Here is an 18,275-nt window from a genome sequence, read left to right as displayed (position 1 = left end):
TAGATTCTCCTTACTCTTTTATGAGATCTTCTTAAGTGGAGTGGAAATTTTTAAGTAAATAAATCAGTGAATATTCATGGGTGTACTCAGGACCACAAATGAATAAATTTTGAGCTAGCATGGTTGCCTTTCATGATTGAAAGTTTACAAAATAATTGAGAATAATTAGGGAGATTAGACTGTGAAGAATGAAAATAAATTATAATTTATTATTGAATAAGAAATAAAAATTCAAAATAGATGGAGACAAATTTTATTGCAAAATATGTTTTGTCATCTTCAAAGATGTTTATTATTATCTAGATTTAGAAAATAGGTTCCCTATAACTTTAGTGTTGGTTTTCTTTCCTGCATGATAACTTTTTAAAAGTAAAAATCTATCCTTTTATAATTGTAACACTGGCCCCTGTGGCTACTTTGTCTTTTGTTTTCTCAGGTCTAGCTTTTACCTCCTAAGATACTAGACTGCAGCCACAGAATCAGAATCAAGGGTGACAGGTTAATGTAGTGATAATGGGTAGAATTAGAACTCTAGTATCTTTATTTTGAAATGTTTTCCTCAGGTAGTTCTCATTGTTCATCCAAGGTTGCAAACTACTGTCAAAGACACATATAAAAGTCTAATATTCTCTTTACTGAATTCAGGGGACATGTTCTTATTCCAAACATGTCACAGTTCAGTGTATATAAATCAATTTCCACAAATGTTTAATTCCCTCTGTTAAGGCCACAAGGGAACATATAATACATGTTGGAAAGATAACTATAAAACATTTTCTTTTTCTTTTTCGTGCTTATGGAAGCGAATCACAGGTATCTAGAAAATTAAACTGTCCATAAATACACGTTCCCTGATTGCTCCCTTTATGTGAACATTGATTCTAGAAATACTTTAAATGTATTAGCAGACTCTCTTTTTCTTGTATCCATGTACTGTAAAATATCTTGCAATTATTTTATAGTCTTTAATTCTTTTGTCCTTCAATATGGGCATGCTGCTGCTACTGCTGCTAAGTCACTTCAGTCGTGTCCAACTCTGTGTGACCCCATAGACGGCAGCCCACCAGGCTCCCCCGTCCCTGAGATTCTCCAGACAAGAACACTGGAGTGGGTTGCCATTTCCTTCTCCAATGCATGAAAGTGGAAAGTGAAAGGGAAGTCGCTCAGTCGTGTCTGACTCTTTGCGACCCCATGGACCGCAGCCTACCAGGCTCCTCTGTCCATGGGATTTTCCAGGCAAAAGTACTGAAGTGGGATGCCATCGCCTTCTCTGCAACATGAGCATAGTAGATTTTAAATATGATTATAAAATCTGGAGATTTGAATACTTTCATTTTTCTTTAGGAGTATCATTTTTAATAAAAGTATTTTGTGCTTTTTTAAAATTATGTAGGCATTAATTTTTTAAATAGAGCTTTTGTTTAGTATTTGCAGTATTTGATCTTTTATTGATGTGTTAGAAAATGGAAGAAAATCACATTTTGTTACTGTTTAGGTGAGTGTTATTTTTAGTTATAGTTAATAGAAGTATTTGCACTTTGGCCAAGTAATAATAGTGAATTCAAATAATAATACCTTCAGGACCTTTTTTACATGGTAATGTGCATACTATATAATCTTTTTATGATTTGAATATTTGCATTTAAGCTGAATTCTTTTATTGAGTGGCACAGTTAAGTGTATGTTAAATATCAACATTAATTTTTAATCCTCTTCAATGTAAAGCTTTTTTTTTACTCTCCATTCTGTTCATCTTTAACATCTTTCAAATATGCCAGTAAGCCATAAATTTCCACAAGTGACTCAGTATGCTCCTGATTGGGGGAAAAAAAAAATTTGTGTGTGTATCCTGTGCTTATAGTTACTCAGTCATGTCTGACTCTGTGACTCTGTGGACTGTAGCCCGCCAGGCCCCTTTGTCCATGGGGATTCTCCAGGCCGGAATACTAGAGTGGGTTGCCATGCCATTCTCCAGGGGATTGTCCCAACGCAGGGACTGAACCCAGTCTCCTGCATTTCAGGTGGATACTTTACCAGTTGAGATACCAGGGTAGCCTGTGAGTAAAATAAATATTATATGTATAAGATAGGCAATATGTATAAGATTGCATATCTTATAATATTTATTTTATGAAATATATATTTATATATTTGAAAACAGTGAACCATAAGTCACTGCATTTCAGCCCATTATTGTCTGAGCCTCATGCAGAAGTCAGGTAGGTATCCTGTGTGCTTTATTGAGTTTCCCTGCTTCTCCAGAGAGCTTGTCACACTTGGAGATCAAAGTTCATTTGCTGTTTTGTGCTTTCGCTGTCTACATAAGATGAGACTATCTATGTTTAATAATTTAAATACACTTCAGTTGGGAAGGTTTAAAGTAAATGACTCCATTGTGGAGACACATATTATTTTTCACTACTTCCCATTGTCGCTGTCTATCATTTGATAAGAAATTATCCAAATGGATATTTTGAGTTTCATGTCTCACATGTACTCGTTATCTGTTTCTCATTATGTTGTCTGTTTAATCGGTTTCTCATTAGATGGGTGTACTATGTATCTTGTAATTCATACATACCTATTTGTAGCTTTTCCTCTGATAGAAACTGCACCTGACAAAATATGTGACTTTTGTGGAAGGAAAGAGTGAGAGTGTTTTATTCCACATTATTGAACCTTAATTTATAAAGAATATTTAAATGTTACTCTGAATTCTTTTCATTATTAACTATTTTCTTTATTTACCAGTCAGATAATATTCTTGGAGATAGTCTCAATGTGTATTAAGTATATGTGTTTTCTCGAAAGAGCTTATGACTTTTAGAATTACATATTCTATATTTAGTTTCTACAGTTTTTCTAAATTTCTGTTAAGGTGGTAAATGCATGCTCCCCCACCCCCTACACTTTATATTTTACTTCATTACAGTAGCACTTAGAGTGATTGCTTAAGAATCATGTTGTTTTTTTTTTAAATGATTCAGCTTATCACCATATAAATTTTTATAATTATACTTAATGAAGTATTTTAAAGTGAGTTTTGACTCATCCTATGATAATACCTCTCCCATCTAGCACTTCAAAAACTACTTCTTAATATTTTTTGTTGGTGTTATACTGGATTATACCTGTGTTTACTTAATAGAATTCTAGCCTTCACTGCCCATGGGTGACTCTCTTTAAAGCACACCTTTTTCAGTAATGAAAACTCACTGATTTTTTTCCCCTTTTCATGGCTTTTTTCTTTTATTACTGTATTGATCTTCCAATATCTTAGAAGTTTAAATCTTATATTTTTATATCATGTGTAATTCATTTGTTTTCCAGTCTAAGTCACCTAATCAATCTTTACCTGATTACAACATTGCAGCTTTGTTCCTATTCTTTTCTCTTAAGAGTAGTTATACTCACTTGCTCGGATATTTTCAATGCCTGCTTCCTAAATCTTGCATAATCCCTTTGGATTTTGTCTTTTTGTAGTGATGTCACTTTATAAGGTTTTTGTTCATGTAATGGACCTGAAATGAAGCAAACACTTTATCAGTTCTACTTAGTTATTTGTTTCTTTAAAGATTTGCCTCAGGCAAAAGACAGAAACAGAAAAATATATTATTGTTGTAATAATTTTTAACTAGGCTAGAAGGCTGGGGAACTGGGATGGAAACCTATGGGAGTAATACTCCTTTTTATGGATACAGGAGCATATGTCTCTCTAAATCATTCTAAATAAGGACCTGTTTTTAGGAGAAACAGTTACTGATCTTCATTTATTTCTTTTGGGCAATATTCTGCAGTTTCTCCTCTCTCAGGCATAGGTATTACAAAAGTGAATGTTTTTATCTCTGTAATCCTACAATTGGTGTTAAGTCAGGAGCAAAGTAGCTATAAGGTATAGTCAAAAATAGTCTCTATTCTGTGCATAGGTATTCTTTATGCAACAATTTGATATAATTTGGTCTGATGCTCATTTTTGTCATATAAATTTATTTTTTTGTAGCTAGTATGCTTAACCTTTTCTTTTAAGGCATTTTTGTTTTAGTGCCTTCATTTTCATTAGAGAAATCCTTTAACTGTTCCTACTCAAGCTATTGTTACAAGACTTAACCTTGAAAATTTTCTTATTTCTTAATAAAATTGGGAAAAAAAACCCCTGACTTGTGATGGTGTGTTTTAAAATGAATTTTATTCAAAGCTTAGGGGACTGGAATGCAAAAGTAGAAAGTCAAGAAACACCTTGAGTAACAGGCACATTTGGCCTTGGAGTACAGAATGAAGCAGAGCAAAGGCTAATAGAATTTTGCCAAGAGAACGCACTGGTCATAGAAAATACCCTCTTTCAACAACACAAGAGAAGACTCCATCACCAGATGGCCAACACCAAAATCATATTGATTATATTCTTTGCAGCCAAAGATGGAGATGCTCTATACCATCAGCAAAAACAAGACCAGGAGCTGACTATAAGGTATAGTCAAAAATAGTCTCTATTCTGTGCATAGGTATTCTTTATGCAACAATTTGATACAATTGGATCTGATGCTCATTTTTGTCATATTATAAATGTTATTTATTTATTTATTTATTTATTTATCTGACATATGCTCAGATCATGAACTACTTCTTGCCAAATTCAGACTGAAATTGAAGAAAGTGGGGAAAGCCACTAGGCCGTTCAGGTATGACCTAAATAAAATCCCTTACGATTATACCTCCCTCAGTATCTGGAAATGAGAAATAGATTTAAGAGACTAGATTTGATAGACAGAGTACCTGATGTACTATTGACGGAGGTTCGTGACATTGTACAGGAGACAGGAATCAAGATGATCTCCAAGAAAAAGAAATGCGAAAAGGCAAAATGGCTGTCTGGAGAGGCTTTACAAATAGCTGTGAAAAGAAGGGAAGTGAAAAGCAAAGGAGAAAAGGAAAGATATACCCATTTGACTGTAGAATTCCAAAGAATAGCAAGGAGAGATAAGAAAGCCTTCCTCAGCGATCAATGCAAAGAAATAGAGGAGAACAACAGAATGGGAAAGACTAGAGATCTCTTCAGGAAAATGAGAGATACCAAGGAAACATTTCTTGCAAAGATGGGCTCAATAAAGGACAGAAATGGTATAAACCTAACAGAAGCAGAAGATATTAAGAAGTGGCAAGAATACACAGAACTGTACAAAAAAGATCTTCATGACCCAGAAAATCACAATGGTGTGATCACTCACCTAGAGCCAGACATTCTAGAATGTGAAGTCAAGTGGGCCTTAGGAAGCATCACTATAGACAAAGCTAGTGGAGGTGATAGAATTCCAGTTGAGATATTTCAAATCCTGAAAGATGACGCTGTGAAAGTGCTGCACTCAATATGCCAGCAAATTTGGAAAACTCAGCAATGGCCACAGAACTGGAAAAGATCCGTTTTCATTCCAATCCCAAAGAAAGGCAATGGCAAATAATGTTCAAACTACCACACAATTGCACTCATCTCACATGCTGGTAAAGTAATGCTCAAAATTCTCCAAGCCAGGCTTCAGCAATATGGCAACCGTGAACTTCCAGATGTTCAAGCTGGTTTTAGAAAAGGCAGAGGAACCAGAGATGAAATTGCCAAAATCCACTGGATCATTGAAAAATCAAAAGAGTTCCACAAAAACATCTACTTATGCTTTATTTTCTATGCCAAAGCCCTTGACTGTATGGATCACAATAAACTGTGGAAAATTCTTACAGAGATGGGAATCCCAGGCCACCTGACCTGCCTCTTGAGAAATCTATATGCAGGCCAGGAAGCAACAGTTAGAACTGGACATGGAACACCAGACTGGTTCCAAATAGGAAAAGGAGTACGTCAAGGCTGTGTACTGTCACCCTGCTTATTTAACTTATATGCAGAGTACATCATGAGGAATGCTGGGCTGGGATGAAGCACAAGCTGGAATCAAGATTGCCAGGAGAAATATCAGTAACCTCAGATATGCAGATGACACTACTCTTATGGCAGAAAGTGAAGAAGAACTAAAGAGCCTCTTGATGAAAGTGAAGGAAGAGAGTGAAAAAATTGTCTTAAAGCTCAACATTCAGACAACAAAGATCATGGCATCTGGTCCCATCACTTCCTAGCAAATAGATGGGGAAACAGTGGAAACAGTGACAGACTTCATATTTTGGGGCTTCAAAATCACTACAGATGTTGACTGCAGTCATGAAATTAAAAGACACATACTCCTTGGAAGGAAAGTTTTGACCAACATGGATAGCATATTAAAAAGCAGAGACGTTACTTTTTCAACAAAGGTCTGTCTAGTCAAAGCTATGGTTTTTCCAGTGGTCATGTATGGATGTGAGAGGTGGACTATAAAGAAAGCTGAGCACTGAAGAATTGATACTTTTGAACTGTGGTATTGGAGAAGACTCTTGAGAGTCCTTTGGACTGCAAGGAGATCCAACCAGTCCATCCTGAAGGAGATCAGTTCTGAGTGTTTATTGGAAGGACTGATGTTGAAGTTGAAACTCTAATACTTTGGCCACCTGATGCGAAGAGCTGCCTCATTTGAAAAGACTGATGCTAGGACAGATTGAGAACAGGAGGAGAAAGGGACAACAGAGGATTAGATGGCTGGATGGCATCACCGACTCAATGTACATGAGTTTGGGTGAACTCCGGGAGTTGGTGATGGACAGGGAGGCCTGGTGTGCTGTAGTCCATGGGTCACAAAGAGTCGGACATGACTGAGCTACTGAACTGAACTAAAAATAATGGGAGCCAGTGAAAATCCATCAGTAGTTTACTGCTTTTGAAAGTCAACTGATTTCTGTCTTTTCTTTGTCAAGCTGCCATCAAGAATATTGCCTTTTCTTTTATTTTGTATAGTGTCCAGTACTGCTTAACGTAAGAACTTAAGAGACTCAGTCTAATCATTTAATCTCTTTTCTACCTCCCTCAATATCTGAGCATTGTAGATGTTAAGGACATCACAGGGTGTGACAGTTTTTTAGGATAATTTTATATGCATACAGCTTGTTTAAATTTGTTTAATTGAAAATTATGAAGCAAGTTATAAAACAGAGATGGAAATCTCTCAAGTGTATGAACTGTAATATCCAGAAAAATTAAAAGGAAAAATTTAAAATGTCAAATTACAAAGTAAATTTATTGGTAACCATATCAGGCTCAATATCTAAATAATGATAATACCAATTTTAGCTCATATATAATTCTAATCTATCTATTTTTACCAATGTATTAGATGTCATTTTATGAAAGTTTATCCACATAGTGCATTTATATTTGAGGACCTTATTATTATTAGAAAATTATAATTTTCTAAAAAATAATAATTATTATTATTATGTTATTAGAAAACTGCCTTTGTACTTTTAGCTTTCTTTTCTCATTAGTTGAAATATAAACTCAAGTCACAATAAAATATAGCCTTTTAATATTAGTGTTTCTGATATTCCTAATTAGAAATTGCAGAATAAAATATTATTATTGTCAACTGATCATCTATTTATTTAAATAGTCTAAACTCTGTTAAATGAAACAAATATATCAAGTATTGGGTAAAAAAAATAGCCCGTTAGGTTCTTTACATTAAATTTTATTTGTATCATGTAATGTGTGACTTTTTTGTTCAACCTCTGGAAATAATTACATGGGAGTAGTCTAGCAGCCAAAGCTGCATATTACAAATCCATTTTTTTAGAAGGCTCTCATCAATTCTGAAGCTCAGCAATGATGACCTAGAGTCCATGGGGTCACAAAGAATCAGACATGACTCAGCAACTAAACAACAATAACAATTCCTTTTTTAATGTTCTTTTTTATTTTTTCCCCACTCCATTCTAAAAGTTACTTTAAATTATTATATTTTTTCTTTATGTATTTATCTTTCTCTCTATGTACATATATTTTTTCATATTTTAAAAATACAATATAATACTGATATTTAGTATTGCATGTTCATATGATGAAATATGTATATGTCATCAATTATATATTTTTATATTATATGCTTATATATATTACATATCATATCAATTACTTTAGATATTATATAATGAGGTTATGTAAAAGAATTCGTTGCTTCATAAAATAGAAGTTACTTTGCTTCTTTTAACTTTGACCTGTACTCTATTAAATAGTTATCTTTATTAATATCTTTCTTTTCTGCTTTTTTTTAAAGAAAATATTTTCTTCATAGAATGTAGTTGTGATTTTGCTATTATAACCTGGGCAAATTGAATTATATTTCTCAATATCTGTGCCTTTTCTCTTGATTTGCTACATTTAGTCATGAAACTGAGAGATACTTTCAATACCAGTTTACAGAATATACTAACACTTCTAACCGGTTAAGCACACCCTCTGTTTTCATATAAAATTGTTTGCCACCTGAGAAGCATCTTATCTCACTGATTTTCCAGTTCAAAGGAACAATATCCTTTGACAAGAAGCATTTCAAAAGATATTCCTGGATTGAATAAATTTACACAGAGACATAATTTTTTTTACTTCTTCCCTATTTTACCAAACCATTTCTTAGATTTTATATTCAACTTTTAAGTGTCAGTTTGTAAATAAAACTTGACTTCATATAGTTCATTAAGTCAATTTGAGTTTTTCTCAGGTAGAAGTTTATTTTATTCACTCCTTAATTTCATAATGTTTTTGATGTTAACCTCCCATAAGTCAATGAAATAATTTGATTCATTGAAAAAGGAGTCTAATGTTATGTTTACTAAGTTATAAAACATTATAATTATATAAATTATCAAGTTCCCATACAAAATTCATCATATTATTTTGTTTAGTATATCTTTTAAAGCAATTTGATTTTTTTGGAGTAATATGTTGTGATATTAATATAATTTTTAAACTTTTGTTTTTAACACTTATACACACACACGTGCAACTTGAGCACAAGTCCACAAATGTGTACACAATTATATAATTACTCTATTGGCAATCCTTAATCAAAATACTTTTCTTCTGATTATAGAAGTTCTACAAGGAAATGAATTGATAGCAATATAGAAAGATACAACTGGAAAATAAATGCTATTATTAATTTATCTATCTATAAGCAACTATCTCAGTATTTTTTCTGTTTCTTAAATAGTTTTTAGTCTCTGAGTTTGTATGTATTCACACTAGGAAGATACTTCCTGGTGGCTCAGATAGTAAAAGCATCTGTCTACAATGCAGGAGACCTGGGTTCTATCCCTGGGTTGAAAAGATCCCCTGGAGAAGGAAATGGCAACCCACTCCAGTACTCTTGCCTGGAAAATCCCAAGGGTGGAGGAGCCTGGTAGGACTCCCGGACTCCTGGTGGGCTCCTGGTAGGACTGTAGGTTACAGTCCATGGGGTTGCAAAGAGTCGAACATAACTGAGCAACTTCACTTTTCACTTTTCATGCATTCTTTTGTATAAATTGAAAGAATTTTCTTGTAACCTTCAATATAATTCACTGTATAAATTTTAACAGGCACACACTATTCAAACATTCTCTTTTTGCTAATAAATATAATACTAAGATAAATAGGTAACAATATAGTTCTTTTGGAACTTCTCTGATTATTTTCACAGGGCAAACTTCTACAATTAGAACTGCTGAGTCATTGAGAATTACTTTTTAAAAAATTTTAGATTCACATTGTCAAATTGTTGTTTAGAATATCCATGATGTTTTATACTCATATTAGTAGTGAATAAGATTTTCAGTTTGCTAGTACGGAGTAACGGAGAAGGCAATGGCACCCCACTCCAGTACTCTTGCCTGGAAAACCCCATGGACGGAGGAGCCTGGTAGGCTGCAGTTTCATGTGTTGGAGAAGGAAATGGCAACCCACTCCAGTGTTGTTGCCTGGAGAATCCCACGGATGAGGGAGCCTGGTGGGCTGTCTATGGGGTCTCATAGAGTCAGACACGACTGAAGCGACTTAGCAGCAGCAGCAGCAGCAGTATTGAGTAAATGCTTCCGTCCATCAACTATTAGATTTTATTGTTGAAAAATCAGTCAAGCTAGCTCTTTCTTTTCAATTTGCCATATAACATGTGCTGTTTTGAAGTTGTACATTAATGATATAAAGTCTTATTTCATCTAAAAAATCTTTTATCTGAATCTGAACTCAAGCAAGCACAAATTCAGGAAGTGTACTCATCTCTCCACTTTCTCCCTCCGAAAAGATTTTGGGAGCAGAGTTTAGTCCAGAAAAGACATATTTTTCACCCATTGGATTGTTTCTCAATCCAGTTATTTAGATTTACTATAAGACTCTTTTCCAGTGGTCATGTATGGATATGAGAGTTGGACTGTGAAGAAAGCTGAGCGCCGAAGAATTGATGCTTTTGAACTGTGGTGTTGGAGAAGACTCTTGAGAGTCCCTTGGACTGCAAGGAGATCCAACCAGTCCATTCTGAAGGAGATCAGCCCTGGGATTTCTTTGGAAGGAATGATGCTAAAGCTGAAACTCCAGTACTTTGGCCACCTCATGCAAAGAGTTGACTCATTGGAAAAGGTTGACGCTGGGAGGGATTGGGGGCAGGAGGAGAAGGGGACGACAGAGGATGAGATGGCTGGATGGCATCACCGACTCGATGGATGTGAGTCTGAGTGAACTCTGGGAGTTGGTGATGGACAGGGAGGCCTGGCGTGCTGCGATTCATGGGGTCGCAGAGTCAGACACAACTGAGCGACTGAACTGAGCTAAACTGATAAGACTCTTGGGCTTCCCTTGTGGCTCAGCTGGTAAAGAATCCACCTTCAATGTGGCAGACCCCGGTTTGATTCCTGGGTTGGGAAGATCCCCTGGAGAAAAGACACGCTACCCCCTCCAGTATTCTGGCTTGGAGAATTCAATGGACTGTGTAGTCCATGGGGTCGCAAAGAGTTGAACATGACTGAGAGACTTTCACTTTCACTTTCATGATACACTTAGTTGGTTATTACAACAGTTTAGAAACAACAAATCATAGGCGAAGATAGGTGGCTACTCTAAGCAAGTATATTTCTTAGGAAAACCTAAACTTTTGTAGCAGAAATCCCTTCAATTCAGGAGCCTGAAGAATCGAGAAATTTATTTCCCTTCTCTGTAATGATTACAGTAAAATGTTCCAGATTTGGTGGGAAGCGTTGTTTTACATATCATTCAGAGATCCAGGCTCTACTTTTATTGCTAAAAAAAAAAAAAAAAAAAGAGGAAAGAATTGGATAATTAAAAGTTTTCTCGTCAACCATCAACATTATAAAAATTGATGAATAGGAATGTCTAATATAAAACACTATTAGAAATGAAGAAATAGAACTTTTGGTAACAAAAATGTTAAAGTTATTCAAGAATGAGTAAATAATCCATTGTCAGGTATAGGATTTTATTTTGTTGTACCTTCAAGCTGATAAGTTAACCTATTACTGTTTCATGGATTCCGGTAGAAAACACAGAACTCCTGAATCAGAGACTTGTACTAGTTCCTCTTGTTTGCAGGAGTTCCCCTTGTTTTCCAAGTCTTATAGGGATGATGTGTGGTCTATACTAATGCTATGCGCACAGTTAGTTTGCCTCATAGCTGAGGAATATTTACCTTCTGTTATAGAAGCCTTAAGGAAGCCTGTCCATTGTGTTCATGTATCTCATTCCTCAGGGTTGCTTGCCACATGAGAAATGGCCTCTGTTATCAATAAGACCTTATATTGTTAGTATATCCAGCAAAATATGTAGGAGTGAGGAAGACCCATAGAAGGAATCTTCCTTCCAGCTTCTATTACTCAGTAGCCTCCAAAGATGTTCATGTGTACTGTAAGATAAGTAATTTTCCAAAGAATGTGGAAATTATATTCAGCATAAGGAAATTCTATATGTTCTTTGCCTGAAGTTTTAAATATTCCCTCTGCCAGCAGATACCTTGAAAAGTAATAATTGATTCCTGATCATCCTTTGGAGGAATTATAGAGTCATTTGCAAAAAAGAGAAAAGATAGGTAGATGGATTAGGCAGGGTGCTATTCATGGAAAACCAATTTCTGGTATTTTATTTCCCCGTAGCCTGCCCTGGGTTGATGAGTGAGCAAAAAAGCTTTTTCTCACATATAACACTGTGTGTATTATACTAGAAATGTATGTGACTTAAGGAACATATTTCAGAAGATAAAATACTCGTGTACACTGTTGATCTTATTCGTCTATGTTTTTGTGAAAACTATTTGAATAATAGCAGAACTTAGCTGTGATAGGCTTTAATAAGTGGAAGGCATAACTAAAGAGATAAAATTGAACGCATGTAAGTTGACGTTCCTTTTTACCACTCACCTGTCCCCTCCATCTTAAGTCATGATTTTTTCTTTTTCTGTGTCTGAGGGAAGGGCCATGAAAGCCTGTTAAGCAAAAGGAAGTGAGTGTCAGAAGCTCTGCTCAGCTTTTCGTTCTACCACTTCGTAACTTTGGGACTCTGGTTGCTCATTTAATCTCAGTTAATATTTGGATTATGAAGATTCCCTGGAATCAAGTGAGATATGATGTGAAAGTCCTTTCTAAATTATAAAGCATTCTACAAATATTTAATTACCAATAATTATGCATACTTGAGCTTTTCTCAATTAAAAGAGTCTGAGGAATATGTTCTTGCTCAATGCTTAAGGTGTACTGATAACTCAGCATTTAGATCAGTTCCTGATCTGAACATTTTTTGTTACACGCTGCCTATTTTTGGAAGGCTTAATTAATTAAAAAACTTTAAAAAACTATGTTCTAGTCACTTGGAAACTCTGTTCATGTAGCTCACTTTGTTCTCTAACTATGCTGATAAATTGTTATTGTTATTTTTTGTACTGACAGCATTAGTGATACTATTGGCAAATATAGAAATAAATGGTTAAAAAGGAAAATGTTTTGTTTCATATGGTAAAGCATACTTTGAATAAGGTGTACAAGAAGTAAAAAGTGAAAAATATTTGAAAGGTAGTGTTTGTCTATATAATGCAGTTATTAATCAAAACCCATTTTTTTCCTTTAGCCTCTTGAAAATGTTATCATTAATTGCTATGAAAAGAAAAAGTAAAAGATGGTGATATAACTCATCACTTTTTCTTTTAAGATTCGTTTCTTCTGTTGATTGATTTATTCACAGTAGCTTGCAGTAATATTCATGTCTTTTTACTATCTACTCTATGCTTACTTTAATTAACTACTATAATGGTTGGTTGGCAATGATGGAAATTGCCAGAGAATCATAAAATATTCAAGCTGGAAATGACTTTAAGGATCATATACCATGGCAGATGAGGAGAGCAAGGTTCATAGAATTTAAACATCCTTAAGGTCACACATCTGGATGGCAGTGTAGATTCTTAAGCTCATTCCTCCGTTCTTTCCTTGCCACAGTGCTCATAGACTATCATGCATTAGCTTAGAGTTTTGGAAGTATTTTAAGGCAATAACATCTTGTTCTCTTTTTAGCTTGTTATCAGGAGTAAAAGTGGAGAAATCTTGTACCGTATTTCACCGTGGGCGAAATATGTGACTCGTGAAGGCAGTAATGTGAACTATGATTGGATACACTGGGATCCAGAATACTCGTATAAAGTGAGAACAACACATCTTTAAATAAATGCTTGCCCAGTATTCCTAGGAAAATTAATTTTTACTTTTATAACTTTTATAGTCATGTTCAACTTCTCTCTTCACCACCAATTTAATATTTTATATCATAGTGCACCTGTTTGCTGTACATATATCAGAGCCCATCATCTGTAGCCAATAAAATGTAAAAGTGAGTTTTTATTTGAGCATGTGTTTCTGAAATAGGGGTGGGGCAGAACAGTAAATCTCTGTGTACTACCTGCTAAGGAATACTGATTTTTAAATAAAATTTCAATTAGTCAAAGACTCCAGTGGTGTAATATTTATCACTGTTTGGGTCTGAAGCAGAATCAGGGTCCTTAGGAACAATGAAGACGTCTCGTGAATGTATGTTTTTTCATGAATGTTTTAATTGAAGTAATTTTAAAAAATAATAATTTATTTTAATTGGAGGCTAATTACTTTACAATATTGTAGTGGTTTTTGCCATACATTGACATGAATCAGCCATGGGTGTACATGTGTCCCCATCCTGAACCCCCCTTCCACCTCCTTCCTCATCCCATCCCTCAGGGTCATCCCAGTGCACTGGCCCGAGTGCCCTGTCCCATCCATCAAACCTGGGCTGGTGATCTGTTTCCATTAATTGGGGTAATTTTTTAAGGCTGTCTTACTCACAAGAGTTATAAGTATCTTTGAGCTCAATTTTCTGTCCTTTAAGTTATTGAAGCTTGTTGATAAATGCTTTGCATTTAATAATTATATATGCATTTCACAGTTCTTATGTTTTCTCTAAGGCTTAGGCTCAAAATACATCTTCACTCAGTGATAAGCCATAAGTCATTGCATGACTTCTTTTTTAAAATAGGTCTATTACCATGATCCTAACAAGGATTTTTTTTTCCCAAAAGAAAATTTAATGGAGATAGACAGTGCCTTTCATATGTGAAAGTAGTTTCAAAGTGTTTGAGTTAATTCATCATTTCATTTAACATGCTTAATCGGTTAGTGTCATATCTGCATTTTTGGTCTAATTCTATGTGTAATTTTAATATTCTGTAGTTTAAACATTCCAAACCAAAGAAGCCAAAAGGTCTACGAATTTATGAATCTCACGTGGGAATTTCTTCCTATGAAGGAAAAATAGCTTCTTATAAACATTTTACTTGCAATGTACTACCAAGAATCAAAGACCTTGGTAAGTAATAACTGTGATTTTTATTCAGATAAAATTTTAATGAGTCTGTTCTCTTATTAGAAAAGCTAATTACAAGTGTCTTTTTTGTGTTAAGAGATTAAATATGTAATAGAAATGCATTTTATTTTAGGCTTCTCAAATTGCCTTGTAATAGTGATAGCATAGAAAAGAGAAATGGAATAAAGATAGAACATAAGAATTCAAGATATTATTCCAATTTCAATTTTAAGTAATGTGAATTGATGGCTTCCAAAATTGTAGATAAATATATAAGCATAATTACTTTTCTGCAGGAGAGAATTTTTATCAATTTAAGTGGTCATTGATTATAGCCTGTTCGGTTTAGTCTGTTAGGGAAAAAGATCTTACATTTGTAAGTAACTGGAGCTCGTTTTGTTTCAGAGTCACTGTAGATATAGCTTCTGTTAGGATGACTTATTTGCCAGATATTTATGGTGCATCTTTCTGTGTGAGACACATTGTTCTACATGTTTGTATATTGTACTCTAATGGTAGACCCTGTCTCATGGGAACAAACAAGAGTGAATAGTATAATGTCAGATTATTGATTGGAAATGGTCTAAGTCTGTTATCTTCTTCTTATAGGTTTTTTTCTCATCGTTTCACAGCATATTAGCACCTGCTCCAGTAGCTAGGCAGAAAGAAAAACTACATTTAATTAGTCTGTTTCTAATAGGCAGTCCACATTTTGGCTAGAGGAAAGTCTCTCATGATGAAGTTTTCATTTATATAGGCATTTTGATTACCTGAGATGGTGAGGTCAGGTTCCAGAGACCATAATTAAATGTATGGAGAAGTTAATGTGAATTATATTTAATAGATATTATATAAAGGTTGTTATATTTGAGATGTTCTCTCATCTCATTCTGTAATAAATTGTTTATGACCTATATCTTACAGAACTTTTAGCAGAACATTTTCTTTTTCTTTGTGCTTGAACTTCGTAGTTCAGTACTCTCACATAAATAATTTTGTTGTTGTTCAGTCACTAAGCCATGTCTGACTCTTTGCGACCCTGTGGACTACATATAGCATGCCAGACTTCCCTGTCCTTCACCATCTCCTCAGTTCAGTTCAGTTCAGTCGCTCAGTCGTGTCCGACTCTTCGCGACCCCATGAATCGCAGCACGCCAGGCCTCCCTGTCCATCACCATCTCCCAGAGTTCACTCAGACTCACGTCCATCGAGTCGGTGAAGCCATCCAGCCATCTCATCCTCTGTCATCCCCTTCTCCTCCTGCCCCCAATCCCTCCCAGCAACATCTCCTGGAGTTTGTTAAATAAGTTTAGGAATGGTTAATGACATAAAATGAATAATAAAATATACAAATTGATATTTGCCCATAAGATTAATACTTATTACATAATGGAGAAACAACAAACTCTATATTTTGTTATTAAGTATTATACTTGACATATTATTGAGCAATAGTTTACACACATATTTAAACTGAGAGAGTTAATTTGTTTCTTTTTTAACAGCAAAGCCAAAGATAATAACGTCTCAACAGATTCGGAATCATGGAGTTTATGTCGTCCTTTAAACTTAAGAATCCCTACTTCTGAATGTGAATCTATAATTGTTCCAGTGTTAATTATGTACTAAAATATGTGCACAAGAAGTTATACTAAAATTAATTAGATTTTGAGAACAGAATAGGAATATTTTCTTTTTTTTCAGATTTTATTTTATTTTTCTACTTTACAATATTGTATTGGTTTTGCCATACATCAACATGAATCTGTCACGAGTGTACACGTGTTCCCAATCCTGAACCCCCCTCCCACCTCCATCCCCATTCCATAACTGGAAATAGAACTGCCTTATGACCCAGCAATTCCGCTGCTGGGTATACACACCAAGGAAACCAGAATTGAAAGAGACATGTGTACCCCAATGTTCACTGCAGCGCTGTTTATAATAGCCAGGACATGGAAGCAACCTAGATGTCCATCAGGAATATTTTCTATGTACACTGCAGAAGACAATCAAATCATATTTGGAAATTTTACCAAATTTTTCTTTGATGAAAAAGAATGTTTTAGTTTTTTAAGAAGACCAAAATTTACTCTACTCTGATTATTTGCTTACATTAAAAACACATTAATAAGTATTTTTAAGTATTAAGAACTTTTAAAAATACATATCTATCTTTCTGAGCCAGTTCATTTAGAGTTAAAGCAAAACACATTTTCAGATAGAGCAAGGACAGATGTATGTGTGTGCGCTTAGGACAGATGTATGTGTGTGCGCTTAGGACAGATGTATGTGTGTGCGCTTAGGACAGATGTATGTGTGTGCGCTTAGGACAGATGTATGTGTGTGCGCTTAGGACAGATGTATGTGTGTGCGCTTAGGACAGATGTATGTGTGTGCGCTTAGGACAGATGTATGTGTGTGCGCTTAGGACAGATGTATGTGTGTGCGCTTAGGACAGATGTATGTGTGTGCGCTTAGGACAGATGTATGTGTGTGTGCTTAGGACAGATGTATGTGTGTGTGCTTAGGACAGATGTATGTGTGTGTGCTTAGGACAGATGTATGTGTGTGTGCTTAGGACAGATGTATGTGTGTGTACTTAGGACAGATGTATGTGTGTGTGCTTGTGTGTGTGCGCACACAGGTTTACACATGGATGACTATGGGGTAATTTTTTAGGTGCTAGAAACACCTAAAAATGGAAAATGGAAGTGGAAAATGGAAGCATTAATGCTGGCTTCATAAAAGCCACCTTTTAGAAAAATTGATTTGATGGTATATCTTAGGCTAGAAATAAGAGAAATATAAAGAAAAAGGTGAAGTAATGTACATGGCATGCAATCAGTTACTTCTATTTGGCTTTCATAATCTTCGAAATGAATATTACAAGTGCAACTGAAGTTTAGCATATGCAGATTGTCATCTTTAATATTCTAAAGCCAAATTAAGAGTATATTTGCATATCATTTATTACTTGTTAAAATGAAGACATTTCAAATAGCTAGACTATAACCCTCAAGAACTAACTGTCCAATTTTGTCTTAGAAGGTCAGACAAGAAAAAAATATTTAAGTAGTAGAACTTTTTAAAATGACCAGACATTAGATTATGTGAGAAACTTAATGCCTTTTAAACAGGGGGCTGTGTTTATATATATTTTTATTACTTTTTTTATATGTGGCTTTTAATCTCTATTTGACCTTTGCTTATACAGGATATAATTGCATTCAGTTGATGGCGATCATGGAACATGCTTACTATGCCAGTTTTGGTTACCAAATCACAAGCTTCTTTGCAGCTTCAAGGTAAAATGAAGGACATGCTATCCATTATCTTATGTGAACAAAAAATTTTAAAAATGGACTGAATTTCTGTATTTCATATGATGTCTTATGACCTACTTTAAGGTTAACAGAGTTAATAAAATCTGAGCATTTTCTTTTAAGATCATAGATTCTTCTCTCATCAAACCTTAGAGACTAGCCTGATTTAAGATTGC

At 34.7% G+C, this 18,275-nt stretch overlaps 1 protein-coding gene across 4 annotated transcripts in view; it reads left to right on the top strand.

The window, feature by feature from the left end:
• GBE1 (1,4-alpha-glucan branching enzyme 1) overlaps window positions 1–18,275 on the top strand; it is a 307,746-nt gene that overhangs the window by 139,979 nt on the left and 149,492 nt on the right. For all 4 annotated transcript variants that reach the window (XR_011254718.1, XR_011254725.1, XR_011254726.1 and 1 more), the window contains exons 4-6: window positions 13,456–13,581; window positions 14,641–14,776; window positions 17,991–18,081. Coding sequence is in view for 1 of the 4 variants with exons in the window: in XM_069578687.1 (XP_069434788.1) it covers window positions 13,456–13,581; window positions 14,641–14,776; window positions 17,991–18,081 (353 nt within the window). In the remaining 3 variants the exon portion in view is untranslated. The remainder of the gene's footprint in view (window positions 1–13,455; window positions 13,582–14,640; window positions 14,777–17,990; window positions 18,082–18,275) is intronic.

Source organism: Ovis canadensis, chromosome 1 (genome assembly GCF_042477335.2).
Source record: "Ovis canadensis isolate MfBH-ARS-UI-01 breed Bighorn chromosome 1, ARS-UI_OviCan_v2, whole genome shotgun sequence".
In the NCBI taxonomy this organism is placed as follows: Eukaryota; Metazoa; Chordata; class Mammalia; order Artiodactyla; family Bovidae; genus Ovis; species Ovis canadensis.
Note: the sequence above shows the minus strand (reverse complement) of the source record. Positions and strands in the feature narration are given on the sequence as shown.